We start from the raw sequence: 19,515 nt of genomic DNA, 5'->3' as shown, positions 1-19,515 counted from the left end.
TTTTTTTTTTACTGTCATTTCATTTAAAGAATGTGTTGTAGGAGGTCAGTAGATAGCTAATCACAATTTTATCCTAGTAAGAGGAGTAAAGTGTACTGAAGTGCACTTCTGCATACTGTGGTATTTATTACGGTTCATATGTCAAGACAGTGCATTTAGCCATACTTTATACAGACGTTTATTTTATACTAGGAAAACCCTATTATAAAATTTCATAAAATATTTTTAGCTTCTAGTTTACCTTACCATCCCAATTATTCCATTTCAATAATTACCATTTGCCAAATGAATCCATGAAAAATTCAAGGCATTACTCTAGCTGAGAGTCTCTATATTGTGTAAGTTCCAGAAGGTCACACTTCGTTTAGAAAAAATTTTATATGAATGTTCCTAGGTTTGTGAAGGTAAATTAATATTTCTTTTCCTAATTGAAGTAATGCTGATTCTTCTTTTAAATTAGCATTTGTGTTTTCTTAGTAACTGTAAGTAAGTTCATAAAGCACCCTGTGGATGTTGCAAAACCAAATTCAAACAATAAACAAAACCAAAAATGTAACAGCAGAAAGGCTTTTTAAGGAAGTGTGTTCAGGAAAAAGAAAAACTCTCCAAGTTTATGAAACTATATTTCAGGAGAAAAGTCAATTGAGAGGAAAACTAGAAATGCATAAGAAATGAATATGTTCATATAGACATTCTCTGGAATTATATCTGAGAGTCTACACCAACAATAAGAGCCCAAGAGTAAAGGTATACGCTTACAGTTACTAGAAGCACGGATTGGGAAAGGAGACAGTTTTTCTTAGTCTCTCAGAAAAGTATTTAGTTTCTTTACATTTATTTCACTATCATCAAAATGCCTTACTTCAAACTAGAATCTATGTAAGCAAATAATAAATTTAAAATGTAAGTAAAAAGGCAGAAGGTGGGAGGGAAGTCTAAGTTAAAAGAAGCAGACGGAGTTACTGGGGCACTTACAGTAACGGACCAGACCAGGGTAAAATAAGGTGAGTCCCCTGACTCTCAGATTTACTGGTGATCCCATGATTTCTAAGGAACAGACAATAATACTTATTAAAACTCTCTAGAAGTCCTCAAYAGTGCCACAAGAAGAGAATAGTCTYTTTYCTAAAACTGAAAAAGCAGAGAAGTRAAAAGTAGCTAAAGGGTATAGATTATGAATACTCTGAAAAGATGATCTTTATTCCYACTGGCCTTGTTTATTKTACAGGCAACCAAAACTAAGCAACTAAGCAGATACAATAATATTGTAGACATTATTAGGCATTATTGCATTACGAATTAAAAGCAGAAAAAAATGGTATAGATTACGGACATGGAAGTATACAGCTGCTGTGCGTCTTAGAGGACATGCAATGATTTGCATTGAGCAGCAGAAAATGTAAGCAGATCTTCCAGTGATAGTTTGAAAGTAGAGAAATATTTTTGAGGAACACGAATTTTAAATATCTTTTGGTGACTTTCCAATATTGTAAAAATCCTAGAGCAGATGAAATTATGCTGGCTTAAAACATTTGTTGTCAGCCCAGCTTACTACTGCTGATGAATGGATTTTACTCAGGGTGGTGACAGTGCTCATCTGCTGGTGTACGTCCCACTTACACTAAAACAGCTTTCAGAAACAGCTGTTGCCAACCTTCGGTGAGACTGGCTACACATGAGAGTCTGGCAGTTTTCTGAAGTTCGCCCTTGCAGAGGTGAATATGGTGCAAGGAGATGTTCAAATACATGTTTTTATCAATCTAAACTTTACACAGAGTAAAACTGGCAATATAGTATTCTAGTCATTTAAATTGGAACAATATAATCTTTTTGTATTTAATAAAGCAGTATGATTTGTTCAGAATATTTTTTTCAACATGTATTGCTTCTTTTCTGTATTGAATCATTTGAAAACATCAGATATATTTTTAAACTTATTTTCCAGATAAATTTTCAATATTCCATACTGATACGGCTTTGAGGGAATGCATGAATTATATGGTGGATTTTAATTGCCAGGTTAAATGACTGTAATCTTTGATTTATTTTTTCCAGGCTGAATACTCTCCACTGAGAGTGAAGAATAATCTATTTCAACATTTCATAATATTTTTATAATAGTTTAAAATTAGTTTTTTATTTAGTAAATATTCCTTCCAGAAAACAGAAAAAACTCACAGAATGTGACTGAGACTGAAATACTTTGTAAATATTTTTATGTATTTTTATGTATTTGAAAGGTAGTTTACAGCATTAATTCTTGCCAGTATTTTATTATGCCAAATTTCTTTGCCTATTTTGAAAAAAAAAAAAAAAAAAAAAGAATGGGTGCATTAGAAGAAATGCATCTCTGTGATCTGTCTCATTTCTTCTTTTTCTCTCTCTTTCAGAATGTTTTTGTAGATAAACCAGCATTTCCAGAATACAAAGTTTCAGATGCAAAAAAATCCAAATTCATACTATTGCATTTTAGCACTTTTAAAGCTGGCTGGGACTGGCTTATTTTACTGGCAACGTTTTATGTTGCTGTGACTGTACCTTACAATGTTTGCTTTATTGGCCATGACGAGCTGTCTACAACTCGAAGCACAACTGTCAGTGACATTGCAGTGGAAATTCTTTTTATCATCGGTAAGATAACTTTGGGGATTGTTTGGGATGGGTTTTTTTTTGGAAAATTAAGATGTTTAAAGAATATCTAATGTAGAAGAGGAAATAATATTCTTGCATGATTTAAAAAATATATTTGTATAGTTTAAGATTTTATTTGAACTTTAGATTAATTTCTTTTTGTCTTYACATTAAATTGATTCATATGTAAATTCTAGGTGGTCCTGCTACTAAGATTTTAGTAGTGAKTTTAACCTTAAAGAAGGTTTGAAAACATTGTTTTACCCTGTGGATGCATAAAACCTTCCCATAGGTGTTCTTCCCATATAGATGCTCTGGAATTACAGTAATATTGCTCATAATGTACACATTTTCTTAATTACCTTTGACAAACACTTAGAGAATTCACTGGCCACAACATGAAAATCACTAGATTTAAATAATGAATGACACAAGATTAAAATTTGTATYGCAGTAATGCTAATGTACAATATCAGTGTGTTATTGATACATTCTGTAGTACATGTGAACACTGACAGTCATGATAGAATATAAAAGGTTGCAGGTTGTCATCTACTCCTTTCTCGAAACATTTTGTTTTTATTTCAGTGACCCAAGTAGTAGTTAAACCTTCAACAGATGAAAAACAAAACCGAGTTATTCCTAATAGTGATCTTATAGCAAAGCAATTTCTTTCCAGCATGACTTTTTGTCATCTCTTCARGACTACAGAAAAGAATCCCTAACTATAAATGGGTCACACAGAAGGTTTTTTCCCCAAGTTTTTATTGTTATAGCACCACTCAGACTCCATCTGCTACTGACAATTAGTAGCTCATTGACATGGACAATCTGTAGCTCAGATCTAATATGCAGGTGGAGAAGTTATGATTTGGAAGAAATAGGGAAAGTTGAGTATGTCTTTCTTGAATGGAAAGAGGCTTAGGATAGGCCTAATGGAAAAGGAAAATTAGGGAAAAAAGAAAACCATCCTCAGATTTGAAAACTCTTTTCTACTTTACTTTCTTCTTTTTGTTCTTCTGAAAAAATGTAGTTTAAMTACACTAAAAGTGATATTATGGTCTTGTCTTGGAGAACTGATAAGACTTAAATTTCTCAAATACTAAGCAACCACTCTGTATGTCTTTGTTTTAACAGAAAGTTTTCTTATGAAAGTTTTGAAAGGTTTATTCCATTTATCTGGCAGCTTTATTGTAGACAGTAAGACTGGCAGGTGATGTGGCCAACAGACAAACAGAAGGCATAAGGGTAGATTTGTGTTTCCTCCTTTGGACTTTGATCTGTCATTAGGTTTAAGGTGCAATTTTTTGTTTTCATGCTCACTAGTGAATCTTGGTTGCTCTTGGTTGTATTGTTACTAGCAATCCACATTGAAATGTTCATGTACTGCASTAGAAAACTACATTCTGCAATATCAGCCAAAAGGATTATTTTTTGTCTTGTGAAAARGAGCAAGGTTTCTCTAATCGATTATAAATGACTTCACATTTCACTTTAAGAAACGCAAAATGAAATAATTCGACTTGATCTACCTGAAAGTCTTTTTATGTGTGTAAAATATAGTACACTMAAAGTTAAACTAATTTGATAATGGTTGTATCCTTCACCTCACACAGATATAGAAAACTGATTTATGTTATGAATGTGTTTATTGGAATCTGAACACAACAGAATGTAATTGGATCTATCTGATATACATACTGTATTATTCATTCGTATCAAGAAGTCATACTGCTCAGTGCTGCTTTTCTCTTTATATGCCTGGATGGAGATACAGAACTTTTATTGTATCAGTTGTCAGTACCAATGTCTACAATTAATAAAGTAGGTGGTTAAGAAAACTAAATGGAAGAAGATATTCTGTAAATTTTGCTTGGTATTTTTAATCAGGCTTTTAGCTCCATCATTCATGAAAACTAAACTATGATTGTGACTAAATGCACTCAGAGAAAAATGCTTAGAGTATTAGTAAAGACTTGTTTGCACAATTAATGTTAGTGGTAATCACAAACAGTATATTGAATTATATCAGGATTCTTCYCCCACAGTTTCAATAATGACTTGATTTTCCCCCAAATGCTTGTTTTCAGAGTTGATTTTCTGTTTCTTAATTTGTTTCTCTGAGGAAAGGTTTGCAGAGTGTTTTCAGGGCATCAGTATACTTCATTTAAATCTCTGCACTGAATTTAAAGAAAATTGTATGCTTATAGTCACCACTTAAATGTCCCTTATCCATTAAAATATTGGGTGATTATCTCAGAGCACATGTAACTGTATTTAGAGTAGTAAGATTCATAGCATACATAAGTTCTAGGATAGGTTTGAGGGCACTGCTGCATCGCAGTTCTGACAAGCACATCTTTGATGAATGATTTATGTATTGTGAGAAGGGTTAAGTGAAATTCTTCATATGACGCTACTGTCTCAGTCAGTCGGTGAGGAGATCTGATTGAGATGGGGCCTTACAATACGGAAATTAAGGTAGTAAAACACTGCAATTGGGAACTGATGAAAAAGAGATTATCTGCTTGGATTTTACTTGGATTTCTCAGAACGTAGAACAGTATTCCTTTTACGCATAYGCCTTGCTTAAATTTTTATTTTATTTTGACAGAACAAGTACTTACTTTTTAGCTACATTATCAATGGGATCAAAGCAGTGACAACAAAAGGGGGGAATTTGTCTGCGCGTCAGTTGAAGAGAAACAATGTGGTGGAGGCTAAGGGTTTCATTTATGTAGAAGAGTCTGAATAAATCTACTACTTGGAAAAAAACATATTGGCTTATCCAATTTCTGATTCAGCATATACTTAAGCGTGACAGAAATACATACTGAAGTGCTGTCCTGACTTGGGGAGCTCATGAGTAAGAGTGCTGATCTGAATGAAATTCTTTATTTAAGAGAAAAAAGCATATCTAGCTAGAGTTTTAACTGCTTTAACCTTTAAAATACTCTAAAGCACAAATAGAAGATAAATTTTCCATTCCCTGATATGCTAGGAGAAGAAGGTAGAAGAGGGAACACAGTTAAGACTTCTCAAATTTGTGCATCATCCARACATTTCAAGTAGAAGGTAAAGAATACTAGATGCTAATTATAGTTGTAAATTTATACTATTTATAGGCATACTAACAGCAGTCATTTTAAATAATTTCCCCCAAAGTATTCCATTGCCTACAGGTGGGAGAAGAAAAGACCCAAATAGTCTAAAGATCGTATATATGGCTTGCAATTTCAAGAGAGAAAATTAATTATGGTTAATACGATGGCTTCTTTTCGTAAATGCATAACTCTCTCTTATTAAACACTATTTAATAATATAATAATTCAGTTTTTAAAAGCAGCATGTTTACAATGCTAGTACCATGATTTGTGTTGCATGTTACTATACAGTGAAGAGACAGGAATATTTTTTCTGACCATCAAATATTTTCAGTATGGACACAGCATGGCGTGAACAGGATAGATCATCATTGTTGATACAGATAATTTCGTAGGGAGAGATGATTAAATAAATTGTCTGTGGACTATGGATTACTTAGGAATGTGAATCAACAAAATGTTTTTTTGGAAAATACTAAATATTTTTTAAAACTTCACACTCAAAACACCAAAGTGAAGCTGGCAAAAGTATTATATTGCTAGCAATTTTTCCAAGATTCTTCCTTAACACACCCTTGTAAGGAGGATAGGCACTTGTCTGCATGCAAGCTGCCATTTACATGCACAGAAACAGCCACCTGGACATAAAGGAGACAAACATAAACGACAATAATTTATATGTGATCATTTATATGGAAATATTTCTGTATTTCTAAGTAGATGCAGATACATGATATGATAATGGAGCTACCCTGAAAATYGGAGTTGTATTGACTCTGCTAAAATTTTCTCTTCATTTAGTGAAATGTGATGCCATTGATACATATTGTTATCCAGTTTCTCTTAGAAAACAAAACAACATACTCTTGCAGATCTAGCCAAAGTGCTTTAAGAAATCACTGCCTGGAATGTTTCCAACTGCTCCTGAAGTTGTATTCACTTTACAGTTAAGACACCAAAATTGTTCATTTGAGCATTCGTTTTTCCTGAGGCCAAAATGAACCGCCAAACTACTGCTGAACTGGTTACGAGAGGACATCCTTATATATTGTGCCATGTACCTTTGAAGTTAAAAGTAAAATCCAAAGTGTAAAGGCACGCCTATAGGGAGCACTGATTCTTAACAGGCTCGATTCTGAATTTTACTTGTAAAGAATACCTAGAGCAAAGCAAGCAGATTATGCTGGATAATGCCTCTTCAAAACACATTTAAGATTATGGGAACCTCATGGGTACAGACTGAAATACATAACATTTAGCATATGTAATTCYTTACTATTCTGGGGAGAGCTCCATAGGCAATCTATAGCTGGGTTGAGATATTTTGCATCTGTGCTTCTGCCAAATGTAGTCAGTGTTCCACTTATCAGCTGTCCTAAATGAGCCTATTGAGGCAGATCTTTTTTCTTTCCTCCTTCTTGTTTCACAATGAGACTTGTAGCATCAAAGTGACAGGCTGCTCAGAACTAAAGAGCAAATCACAACTGGCTCTTCATCTTTTTTGCCTAAGCTGTGGTGTCACTGGAGGGAAAAAAATAAAGAAAAAATCAAAAYCTTACCATGACAAATCATTTGTTTCACTTCTAATCAGCCCATACATTGTGAAATGCTTAAGTTACAGTCTTATAAGCAATTTTCACTCTACRGTATTTCCTTTCATTAAGTTTTACAAAAAAAGTAAGCCTATTTTGTTACACAGAATATGACTAACCAGCATTATTGCTATAATTAGACAATATTTGTACTTAGGTTTATTACCATATAACACAATGGTAGAACAACAGTATAGTTTTAAATGAAGACTAAAATATTTTAGTTGACTATCTAGCTTTTCTAAGGAAATGCCTAGTAATTAGCTGTTCTCATACTTATTCTGTGAGCTTACGTGTGGTCTATTTTTTGATTTACGGATAATATCATATATGAATAAAAATTCATCTAGCTACATGAAGTAAATTCTGAGAGAAGTTTCTCAGTTTCAAGTTTCATTCTTGGAATCAGCCGAAAACTAAGCAAAATTTAAAGTGAATAAGCAATTACYGTTGCCTGGTGAATATTTTATTTGTTCCATCTTTTCATTGTTGTCTTCAGCTTTTGTGTAAAACGAGCTGTGTTCATAAAATGCCTCACAACTACATTTGTTTCACATGCATTGAATTTACTGAAAAGTTAAGTCATGTGATTGATATTTCTTCACTCTTTGGAACTGYTTTTTTCTGCCATATTTCTGCAAGTTCTGTTAAGTTACCCATGTAGAAACTATCACAAATTTTCAGCCCCAAATACAAACTCCTTTTAAAAGCCAAGATAACAACACATTTTTCAGAAATATGTTTAGTTCTTTATGTGTATTTCAAGACTCTAAAGTCTGTATCTTCCTTGGAAGATCAGTSAGTATAACATATTTTACTTACTCAATATGTTCATGCATTCAATCTGTTTTTTAAAAGGCAGAGCAATATTTATTAAAAAAAAAAATCCAGTGCTTAGTAAGTTACTGTTTGTCACATTATGTGATGTTTTTGTGGCATATCAACCACCATAGAAATGAGATTACATAATCTCAGCTTCCCACTCTCACAGTTACGGGAGCTGTTTGAAAAGGTGAAGCCAAAAGACTGAAGATCAAGGAAACAAATGAAAGAATATGACTCATTATTTTTTAAGCTTGTGGTCTTTGGTCATTTCACAATATGGGGATTTGAGTTCATGGGCTCTCAATATAGTAAACACTGATCACAAAAAAAACAAAACATTAAACRATGTGGCTTATGAATGACTCTGTGGCTTATGAATGACTTTTTTCTTTTTTTTTTTTTGTAGTTGTCATCAGTCTGCAGAAGTGAGCTCCTGTTAAGCATTGAGTAGTGCTGGTTTTCTACCTTCTGATTCTTGCTTCAGATGCACTAGATTGTAATTTAGCATCTCATATTATACGAGCATACTTTGCTTCTGCAAAATTCCAAAATTAGATCAGAAGTATTTATTGAATGTATCTGTTTTTTCTGCAACATTATTAACATTTTCTCTAGTAATGGAACGTCAGTAACATAATAGAACTGAAGTTCCATAATAGTATTTCTTTAGTTCTTAATATATCTACAACTGTAATTTTCCTTAACYCTGCCTACCAGTGATTTCTTTCCCTTTCCCAAACAGGTCTAGACTTTCAAGTCAAGTTTTCTATACTTATATTGATTTGTTACCTAGTCTCTGTTGTCCMTTTGTTATAATTTTGTTAAACTTCTTTCAGCAGCAGCAATAAGTTGTTGATAAGTCTTGTTATTTTTGGAAATGTAGTTCAATTAAACAATTAAAATAAGTTCTGTTTTTTAAAAAAAATATTTATCCTGATATTTTTTCTCATAAGTTTTATTTGACTTTATTGTAGCCCAGACTTTTAAACACCAGGTGTAAAATATTAGCATAAGCGTTATTTTCCTTTCCTGTATTAATCATCTCCCTCACCCTATCATGTCAACATTTGGAATAAAACCATCAGGCTAATTGTGCTGATAGTCATTTAAAGGGGAGACTTGCTGACTTGAAAATCACACATCTGTTTCAATAAATTGTACCAAGGAGATTTACTAAGAATATTTAAGTTTATTGCAGCGATAGAATAGAAAAAAATAAGAGTTTACAGGGACAGATAAGCTTTTTTTTTTTCAAACAATATAGAGCTTATATTTCCTGGAATCCTTCCTAAAAGCTCTATGGCTAGATTMTGATACCATTAGCCATATTTAATTAAATAAGGCTGGCTCAAATAATCAAATAGATCAAAGAGCTTGGACATTGTGGAAAGCATAGCTAGCTAAAAACAATTAATGTAAAATCACATAAAGCAAGATGAAAAAATAACAGAAATAAGAGAAGAGCCAATCATAGCATCTAAGAGAAGGAGGAGTTGCAAGAAACTGCTCTGAAAATTGATGAGATTAATACAGCTAAATCATCTAGGTTTCTAGCACAGGATTGAATTACTGTAGTCTAATAAGTAACCATACCTCACCCAATCCCCTGGTTACTGCTTATACGTATACTACTTGCCCTGAAGGTACAGGATTTTTGAACTTCATTTAATTCACAGTGRAAGAGAGGTAAGCCAAATTACATTACTTAGCATTTTCTGCAAACTAAATGTGTGTTGTGGGCAGCTGTTGAATCATCTGACTAATCCTACATTGTTATTCTGCTGTGACTTGGTCATATGCCTAATCCCAGAAGGACTTAAAAAAATGAATCCTAAAGAGAAAAAAAAAAATGTTGGCATGGGAAAATCGGTTGCTTCATGGAAAATAATCCTGTTTGTAGATAAGGAGGTTCAGCTGACCTCTGGTTAAATTTTTACTGTTGGGTTATTATCGTTTTTTTTTTTCTGTTGTCTTCTTTTATATGGGATTAGAAATTGAGATCATACAGCATATATATTTTAGAATTTTGCTTCTGAAGTTAGTAAAGGGAAATTATTCTGGAAAACATCTTAAGTTTTAATAGGGTAGTTTGGAGAATATCAATTTATGGCTTTTGCTTTGTTTTTTTTTTTTTTCATTTAGGAATCTAACCTGCATTATGCATTGAGTAGAATTTCAATTTTTTATGTAACCATTTATTCCTCTTCATTGACTGCAGTTTATACTGCTATTTTCATACCACTAAGATTTAAGGTATGTGTGTGTACGTGTGTGTGTTTTTGTGTACGTGTGTGTGTGAAGTGAACACAAAGTTCACAAGAAATCTGGAAAGGGTTAGATTGGCAAAGGATGCAGCTTGTCTTACAGTGCTTTAGCTCAGGAAGAGTCTCCAAACAGTTCCAAAACACTGACTTACTAAGAGTTCCCACCTGATTTATCATCGGCTGTGAAGTAAGACGGCTTTTCAAAGGAACTGAGCATAAATAGATAAGTAAAACCTATTAGAATATTTAAGTAAGGAAAGGAACAAACTGGTGAGGAATTCCCATTAGAATACTTGAGGAAGAAAGGAATAAGCTAAAACATTTTATTTAAACCACAATGTAGGCTTTAGAAAACTTTAACGCAAATGTGACAAAAGCATATAGCGATGCTAATTCAGAGTTTGGAAGATACTAGGATAATGCTGGTCTGAGGCTTCTGATGTTTACTGTTATGGATACTTTATAAGAGCTTAACTGGAATAAAATGCATAAATAAATTAGGAGCTGGAACTGTATGTATATTAGCATTTTTGAGTGTAGGTATTTTAACAGATGAAAATAGCTTTATTGTTTTGTATATAGTCGTTTTCTTTAGTCTTTCAGCGCAACTTCATATARGTTTTAGAGAAAATACATTTCAACTTACGAGAAAAATATTTTTTAATAAAGGTATGCGCTTAACAGTAATAGAAATGATAGGCTGAGAGAATCCATGAGCTGAGCTACTTAGGCACAGGATATAATTAAAATAAAAATCAGAGTCAAGATTCAAATTTGAGTTTGATTTTACCAAAACTATATAAACAATATYATGAGATTTGTCAAGCACTGTCAGCGTTCTCTATGTGTATTTTAGTCACTTAGTGCCTAACAGAGCTTCTGGTTTACCTTGCGTAAGGTTGATAAGAGAAGGTGCTCATTCTGCAAGTGAGAGTGCAGGAGGAGCTGGGCTGGAAAAGCAAAGAGGAACTGGATCAACGAGGGTGTGTGGTCAAAGTGTGTGAGGAGCTAAGATCATATTTCGGGAGGGGAAAACCAGAGAGTTGGGAGGGGGATCTAGGGAATAAGCATGCTTGTAAAAGGAGCCTATGAGGGCATAGGAAGCTAGAAAATTCACCACAGCCAGAGTAGAATCACGGACACCTCAGTGAGGGCGATCTTCAAAGAGCAATCTTTCTGATGGTGATTAGCTATTGATTTGCAGCTGATTTTTTTTTTTTTWAATATGACGTGATTGTGCATAGAAATTAGAGCCGAAAGAACTGAACAAAGCTTTAGCAAAATCTTCTGAGAGGAGGGTTGTGTGTGCATGGGTGACATAATTGATAGTTTCAAACCTGTTGAAACTGGTCATCTTGGGTTATCTTTTTTGAGTGTCATCAGGTCTGCTTCAGTGCTTGCTGTTTTATGGAGTGAAGCTTGTTGTTTCAGTTAAAGTCTGAAACAGGAGTCACACCTATCTTAAAATGTATAGGAGTTTGTTAAGAAACAGATGCGTCTGTGCTAAAACAAGGCAAAACAAGGATCTTATAATTTTTACATGATTTAGCAGGCCATTCCTCAATTCAATTTAATARACTAGACTTTATCTTAATCTCTAATTTGTGTGAGATTCAGCTTTCTGCTCTCTAGTTTTCAATGAAATTAAATTATGTAACTTGAATTAAGAATCCAACCTTTTTCCTAATGAAGACAAGAATATAAAAAGAAGTTCCTTCCTTTGCTTCTTCCTTAKATCAAGTATTTTCATGCAAAGACATTTTAGATGTTTTGGCACAGAATGTCATGAATCAACCCATTATCTACTGTCATTCCTGCTTTAGTTTTAGATAACTTTTTAATAGTATTGATCCTATCAAAGATGTTATTTATTTCCCATGTTCTGCATTACTGAGCACAAGGCATGACCTAGGGAGCTTACATTTGATTTTAAATGCCTTTTTTCCAATTTATATGGAAAAATTTCCCAGTGAGATAACTCCTTCTTGCTGAAGAATTTATTGTCTCTAGCATTTAATAAGTTTTGCTTATTAATGATTTGTTTATCACTRTTTGTGTTGTGAGAACTGCTGAAACACAAAAGAAATTGTAATTCTTGTTCTAGTATGAAACAAGTATATAAAATAGAGCTTTGAGGATAAAGCCTGCACAGGCTGAAGCTGGTTATTATGGTATACTTAGAATATATTCAAACATATTTCTTATAAAAAACGTTTGAGACACTAATTTTTCCAAGGTACTAACCTTTTCAGGTATACTTTAACAACACACTCRGGGATTAAATAACCCTCTTGTCTGCATTACAAGTGTAAGTTTGTGCCATTCCTCTCTAAAAAAATTCTTAAAATCCACCTCATCTCAGGAYTTCTGAAACACAAATTTGGCAAAATTCATTACTAAGAAAATCAATAGTGCCAACAATAGAGTTGTTTCACATCTTCAAAGCTTTATCTTATTGATGTTTGTGCTGGATTTCAAATTGTGCTTAATTATGTTTGCATCATCCGCAGAAGGAAGGAAGTCAGTACACAGTAAGCTTCACTTATAACACTTATAATGTATTAACTATTCCATGGGTACTTTTAGAGTGCCCTGAAAGATAACTGGTACTTTTAAAATGGAGTAAACTACCTCATAGCTGGTGCACATCAAGATCCAGATTCATACCATCTCATTCAGATACCTAAGTTGAAGACCTTGTCGTCTCAGGCTCCTTCTGCAGTAAACAGAAATGGGGAGACATCTCCAAAAGATAAGACATTATAGCTAACACTGGGTCATGCCTCTTCTTCCTCTGACAGTAGACAGAGACTATGGTTGGTAGCATAGGTCCTGATTCCGTGCAATGTGTCTGGGCCCAATTGTATCTGGTGTTCTGCAAAGTCACATCTTAACACAGTGTGTGTTATGCTTCTTATGGAAATGATCTCTCAGGTTGGAGTATCAGTGTTCTGATGTTTTACTCTTTCTTAATGCCTCAATTTGGTTACGAGGTGGGGATTTTATCAACGTCTGTAAGTATMTGAAGGGAGGGTGTCAAGGGGACAAGGACAAACTCTTTTCAGTTGTCCCCTGTGACAGGACAAGAGGCAATGGGCAGAAATTGAAGCACAGGAAGATCCACCTGAACGTGAGGSGGAATTTCTTCMCTGTGAGAGTGACAGAGCACTGGMACAGGTTGCCCAGAGAGGTTGTGGAGTCTCCTTCTCTGGTGATATTCAAGGCCCACCTGGATGCAACCCTGTCTACCATGCTTTAAGTGACCCTGCTGAGCAGGGGGGTTGGACTAGAGGTCCCTTCCAACCCTACCGATTCTGTGATTCTGATTCTACCATTCTAGTTGCTCAACGTTTTAATGATGGGAAAAGCTTATTTAAAAAGAAAAAAAAAAAAGTTATTGGCTTTTCAAATAGTAATTCCAGAAAGGCTATGGAATATGTAATTTCTAAAAATAATAAAATCTCTCAGGAGAAATGGCAGTTTCTAAGTTTGTTTCACAGAGGGGGTTTTCTTTGTCTTAACAAATATCTTGCCTTAGGACTTTTTTTTCCTTTTCAGCTTTCTCAGTAAATCCTTTAGCCTAGTAGTTAAGCTGTAAATAAAGTTGCCCAGACAAAGAAGCTGTTTACACTCAAATATAGCTCAGAAGGCTGTCAAGAAATAAAAGATGGATCACATTCACCTGTCTCCCTCTGGATTTCTATCTAATGATTCAGATGGAGAAAGAGGCACATTTTCTATGCAATTTTATGTAAGTAAAAGTTATCTGGGACTGTTGTCCTAAATTACTTTGATAAGAAAAGAAAAAGGGGTACCACATAGAAAAACCTGTAATCTCTTCAATCTTCAACAGCAAATTCCATGTGCACATTGATAAGCCTTTGGTGTACTGGATGGCTTAGGGGAATTTAAAACAAGTATTTATCTCCTTTTCTGTTAAAGCTTTAGTTGTCTCTCAAAACTAATGTGGAATAAGTAAGAAAATCCTCTATCAAGCAAACCTACGTGAAGTAGGTATATGCACAGCTGGTGCAACCATAAAGATTTGTAAATGTGAATAGAAACCATTTAACTCTACTAGCGATCTGTGGAGCTGAACTGGTCTTCCTGCTCATTATGGATCATATGAAACCATACTCATTTCACGTCTTAATTGTAAAACAGAAAATTTCAACTGATTGCTTTAAGCATGCAAAGCCAGCTGAGACTATTTAGTCCTCTAATTTAAAAATTTTCCATCTCCAATTTTAGCTATATGCTCTGTTCAGTCTAAAGACTCTGTTGAATGAAAACAGTAGTTCTCAAAACACGGTCCATTTATATTCTGCAAGACCTTGATCTGTGGAGCCACCTACCCTCAGATATGTATTTAAATCAAAGCTTTTTGTTAWGGCTTTGCACTGAATCTAAAAAAATTTGGAGGATTGTGCCTGAACTCTGAGTATTCTACTAAATTAGACAGTTCAACTCTAATGGGTAAATGAGAGGGAATGGGAGAGGTTGTCTTTTGTTTGGTGCATCTCATATTAATTCTGGATAATGGAAGTCTTTAAGCTACAATTACATCATACAAGGTCAAATAATTTGAGTGCATCTAAGTATTCTGCAGCAATCAACTAGCTTGATAGTTATATCAGATATAGTTTTCTCAGCAAAAAACTGTGTTGACTTCACACCTTACATGAAATTCAGGCATCAGTTATACTTTAACATGTTGTTCTTATTACTAAACATTTGCTGTATATGCCAGAATGAACAAAGCTCTTTCATTTAATTTGTCATTAACAAATCTACTATTTTTTGGAACATCACTTTTAGTTTTTTTTTCCCTCACTGAAATATTGATATTATCTTGGCTAATTCTCATTTTCTTGGCATTTCCCTAGATTTATGAGATTTTAGTAGAAGTTAATGTTGCTGTTTCAGAGAGTGATTTTTGGCAGGTTCCACTTAGAATCTTAGGTGGAATTTTATCTTTAAAAATTTATTTGAAAATATGTCATATCTCCTTTGTTATCTGATAAGCTTTCTGTATGATCTGCAGTATCATTTAGAGGGATAAATCTTCTACTTCCTTCCACAATGAGAGTTTTTATTTTCATCTTTTTGGAAAAGCAGAGGCAAATGGACTTTAATGCTCAAATCATGTCTTCAGTCCCATTGGTCATTTAAATTTAATTATATTTCATTCTCACTTTCTAACCTATAATTTTGATAATCACTGATATTTTTACTTTTCACTTACATTTCCTAAGCTATTTAGTATTTTATAGATTTTTTTTCTTTAACCTAGAATAGTCTCTTGTTTTTCCTTAATGATCTGAATGTTAACTCATGCTTAAAATGTATGCTTAATATATATGTTGGTAAAGTATTTGAAGTCTTCAGTAACAGTCTGTTTTATACTTCCAAACAAACACTGTAGATTGTGCCATCTTTTCACAATGTATGATAACATTCTATTCTCCAGATCCAAAAAGTAACCGATTTAACTCTTTTTTTTGTCCATTTAAACAAGACTGCAACACTAACATCTCAAATTAGTACAGATTTTCTAATCCTGTATTTGGAAATCATTACTGTTTAGAAACTTTGAGGAAGTTTTGTTACTAAGCATATAAAAGAGCCAGTAAATATCTTTTGAACTGCAGTCAGCTATGATGCTGTGTTTGTCATCCTACACAATATGCACAGATGATATTTTTCAATAAATGCCTCTCTTTTCACTGGCACAAGTTGTCCTTACAAGCAAGTATACCTGCGCTGTTTGTGCCTGGGTTTCATTGGCAAAATAAAAGAACAACTTTAGAGTGAAAGGCAGGAAGAAATACAGCTGAAAAATCATTTCTACCATCCGTTTTGAATAACTTAACAAAGCAAACAGGAACTGGAGTTATTAACATTTATTTTTTATAAAATTGCAAAATATTTATCAGAACTATCCTTTCTTTGAGGTTATGTGAAGGATGTGCATATGACAGTGAAACTGATTAAGTGGGCATTTGTTGTACAAGTTGAAAACTAAAGTCTAATTAATATTTTCTAGAAGTTGATCTGTTGTAATAGTGCTTCTCTGATGACAACACAGACTTTAAAGGAAAACACTTGGAAAGTGGAACTTTGAAGCTTCATCAGGGGGCCATTAGATAAAAAAAAGTTCAAGTGTATTTAGCAAAACATGACAGAATTTTATTACAGCGATGAATTTCATCRGATCATTTTGTGGTTCAGAACACCAGCCAGCATAATAGAAATTTGTAAAGTTAATATCTCAAGGCMAGTCCAAGTATAATTAGAAGAGACTATAAAAATGATAATTCTGTAAAATGTTCTACCGATGTTTGGCACTGCTTTAGGCAAATATTCTCTTACCATGTGCACTAGAAACCTAGAGGGTTTTTACCTTGGTTCATCATAGCTGTCACTGTCATAATGTTCAAGCAGCACATCACAGCAAACMTTGAATAATATATTTCCACTAAAGTGCTAAGCAAAAGAAAGCTTGATATTGCTATTCTTAAAATGGAAAAGGAGTCACAGATACTGAGTGACTGCAACAGATTTCCTGCACAAACCTGGGTAATAATTTATTTCAGTGGTAGACTACTATACTATTTTTTAAAAAGAGCAAGAAATTAGATGAAGTAAGTAGGTGGATGGCTTTCTATTTTCAAACTCCTTTRCGAGAACAAGAATGCAAGCTTTATACTTCAACAGTAATTTTTGCATGGATTGTATGGCTGCTCCATTTGAATATCTGTGTTCATCAGGTATTGAAAAAGAATTTCTTATCAAATACAGGATCTGCCTGTTCCAAACCTGGACAGTGCTAGTCCAAGCCTTTCCGTCCTGCAGAGTGATACTTTTATCTGTACTGTAACGAGAGTCAAACAACTTCCACTTTTAATGTTTCTTTAGTACAAAATGTTCTAAAATGAAATTTGAATGTGAAAAATTGCTTTAATGTAGTGCTTTAATGTAGACTGATGGCAATTCCTGTTCTCTCAATGAGGCAGRATTTTCCATTGAGCTTTTATAACATGTCAGGTTGTTTTATGCCAAGTTGATTTTCTCACTGAAGATGAACTGTTTCAGGTACTACTCTTGTTCTCCTTTACAGTGCTTACAGTCTATTCTCTGGTTGTCCTCATTATAGTGACAACATCGTAGACAAGTGTCATTTCCAAAGCCAGTTCTGAAGTTCCAACTTCAGAACTCATGGCACAGAAAACAGAACCTACAATGAGAAAGAGGGAAACGATGGGGAAAAATGAAAAATGCCTTTGATACATGCAAAAATACCCAAGAGCAACCAAAACTAACCTAACTGATAAATTCTGGCTTATTATAGAGAGCATTTTATGCTACATAAATGTTTACTCCTTTTTTTTTTAGTGTACCTGTTCTATGTAGGCAAAAGCCTCTATARTGATTATGTTTTGTGAATTTAAGGATGAAAGCACTTAAGCCAATATAAGTATTTTATTTGTTCAGCATTCATATTAGTCAAAATTAATTCTACCTATAAATTTCTAGGACATTTAGTAACTTGTAGCTGTTCCTGATTAATTTTTTTTTTGTTAATAAATTATGGGGAAATTTTTAATATCCATTTTTGTGTTTTGCTGTCTAGGTCATACAAAAGCTTGCAAATAGGACAAAGGGACACTCTTTTTATGGCCTTAATGGTAGCAATACTTTGCGTGTGGTATTTTGAAGAGCTCTCCTTCAGTTTTGTTGTCTATTCATTCCTGCATGCTGGTTATTACAGGCATCTGTCAGGCACTGAATTAAAAATGCARAATAAGAGGCATATCAAGAATAAGACATTTATTCATATGCATAGCAGAAAGAGAAGTTTTCAGGTCACTGAAACTGCAAAGAAAACGAAGAGTAAATTAAATAATAATCCTCCTGCTACAAACTTCTTAGTTCTGACATGATTTGCATTAAATACAAGTTACAATGCTGTTAGCGTTCATTCTGTTTTTAATTACAGAGAGACAAAAGCAAGGTATGGTTATTCTTTAGGACTTCCTAACTTGCTTTATTTCAAGGATGTGTTGAGTTGGAGCAGATTTACACAAAACACAAGAAGCTAGCTGTGAAGACAGGAAATAATTCTAGCCCAAAAGAAAACAAAGCCTTCAAATAGACAGAACCTATGAAATGCTTGTGTTCTGTGTTTACTTCCATTTACAAGACAGACCTCATCTTCATTTACCTTCACCTCACTGGTGTGCCAGAGGCTTTATCTGGCTTTTGGCGCTTCTATTTGGCTTTCTTACCTCCTCTTCCCCAGAGGATACAAGAAACATCTACTTGGTCAGCAAATGCTTCCCAAGCCACTGCGGAATCCCTCCTGAGCGTGGTGCAGAGCCAGCCCCAACAGCAGCTGCTGCCACCTCCACATTGGAGACCACTGGAGGCATGTGCTCTTGTACATGGCCTAGCAGAGAGAAAGGAGTCGGTGCTGCTGTGGACAGAGGCAGAGAGCACAGCAGCTCCCTACTTCTAATGCTTTGTGATAGGCAACATATATAAATAACAGCTCACAGCTCTATTACACACTGGACTAATATCTAGAAAGCTGCCTCTTAGAACCTAAATGTAAAAGTATGATGAAGATCCTGCCAAGACCATCACCCTGCAGCCTTTTATGATGAAAAAAAAAGTCAATTATATTCTGAATTTCTTTCTAACAATTGGGATCACGTCTTCCTCTTTTATGAGATGCTCTTCAAGAAGAGGCATTAGAATTTGCAAGGCAGCAGGCTAATTATGTTGCTGTAAAATACTAACCTTGATGGTTGGCTGCACTCTTTGACACTGTATAAGTTATACAAGTAGTTCTCTTGAATGTTGGTAGGAACCGGGTACATAGCTTGAGGACAGATTATGGTCTTCATCTTGTAGGATGTGAAAATAATTGATACTCTGTTGTCAAGAGCTTAGCTCTTCTTTGAGCGTTAACATGTTTTGGCAAGACATGTCAAAACTATAGCTCATACTAGAAGACATTCATCCTTGAACACGAGATAGGAATGTGCAAAATGTGCAAGCCACCAAGAAATTAGTATTGTTCTTGCTCTCTCCTCC

At 34.2% G+C, this 19,515-nt stretch overlaps 1 protein-coding gene across 1 annotated transcript in view; it reads left to right on the top strand.

The window, feature by feature from the left end:
* Window positions 1–2,390: 2,390 nt before the first annotated feature.
* Window positions 2,391–19,515, top strand: part of KCNH8 (potassium voltage-gated channel subfamily H member 8) — a gene marked incomplete at its 5' end in the record, with an annotated part of 94,554 nt that continues 77,429 nt past the window's right edge. Inside the window, one exon of the mRNA XM_085308248.1 lies at window positions 2,391–2,631. Coding sequence (XP_085164374.1) covers window positions 2,391–2,631 — 241 coding nt within the window. The remainder of the gene's footprint in view (window positions 2,632–19,515) is intronic.

Source organism: Rhea americana, unplaced genomic scaffold, assembly GCF_003343005.1.
Source record: "Rhea americana isolate MKP2758 unplaced genomic scaffold, rheAme1 scaffold_271, whole genome shotgun sequence".
Lineage (NCBI taxonomy): Eukaryota > Metazoa > Chordata > Aves > Rheiformes > Rheidae > Rhea > Rhea americana.
Note: the sequence above shows the minus strand (reverse complement) of the source record. Positions and strands in the feature narration are given on the sequence as shown.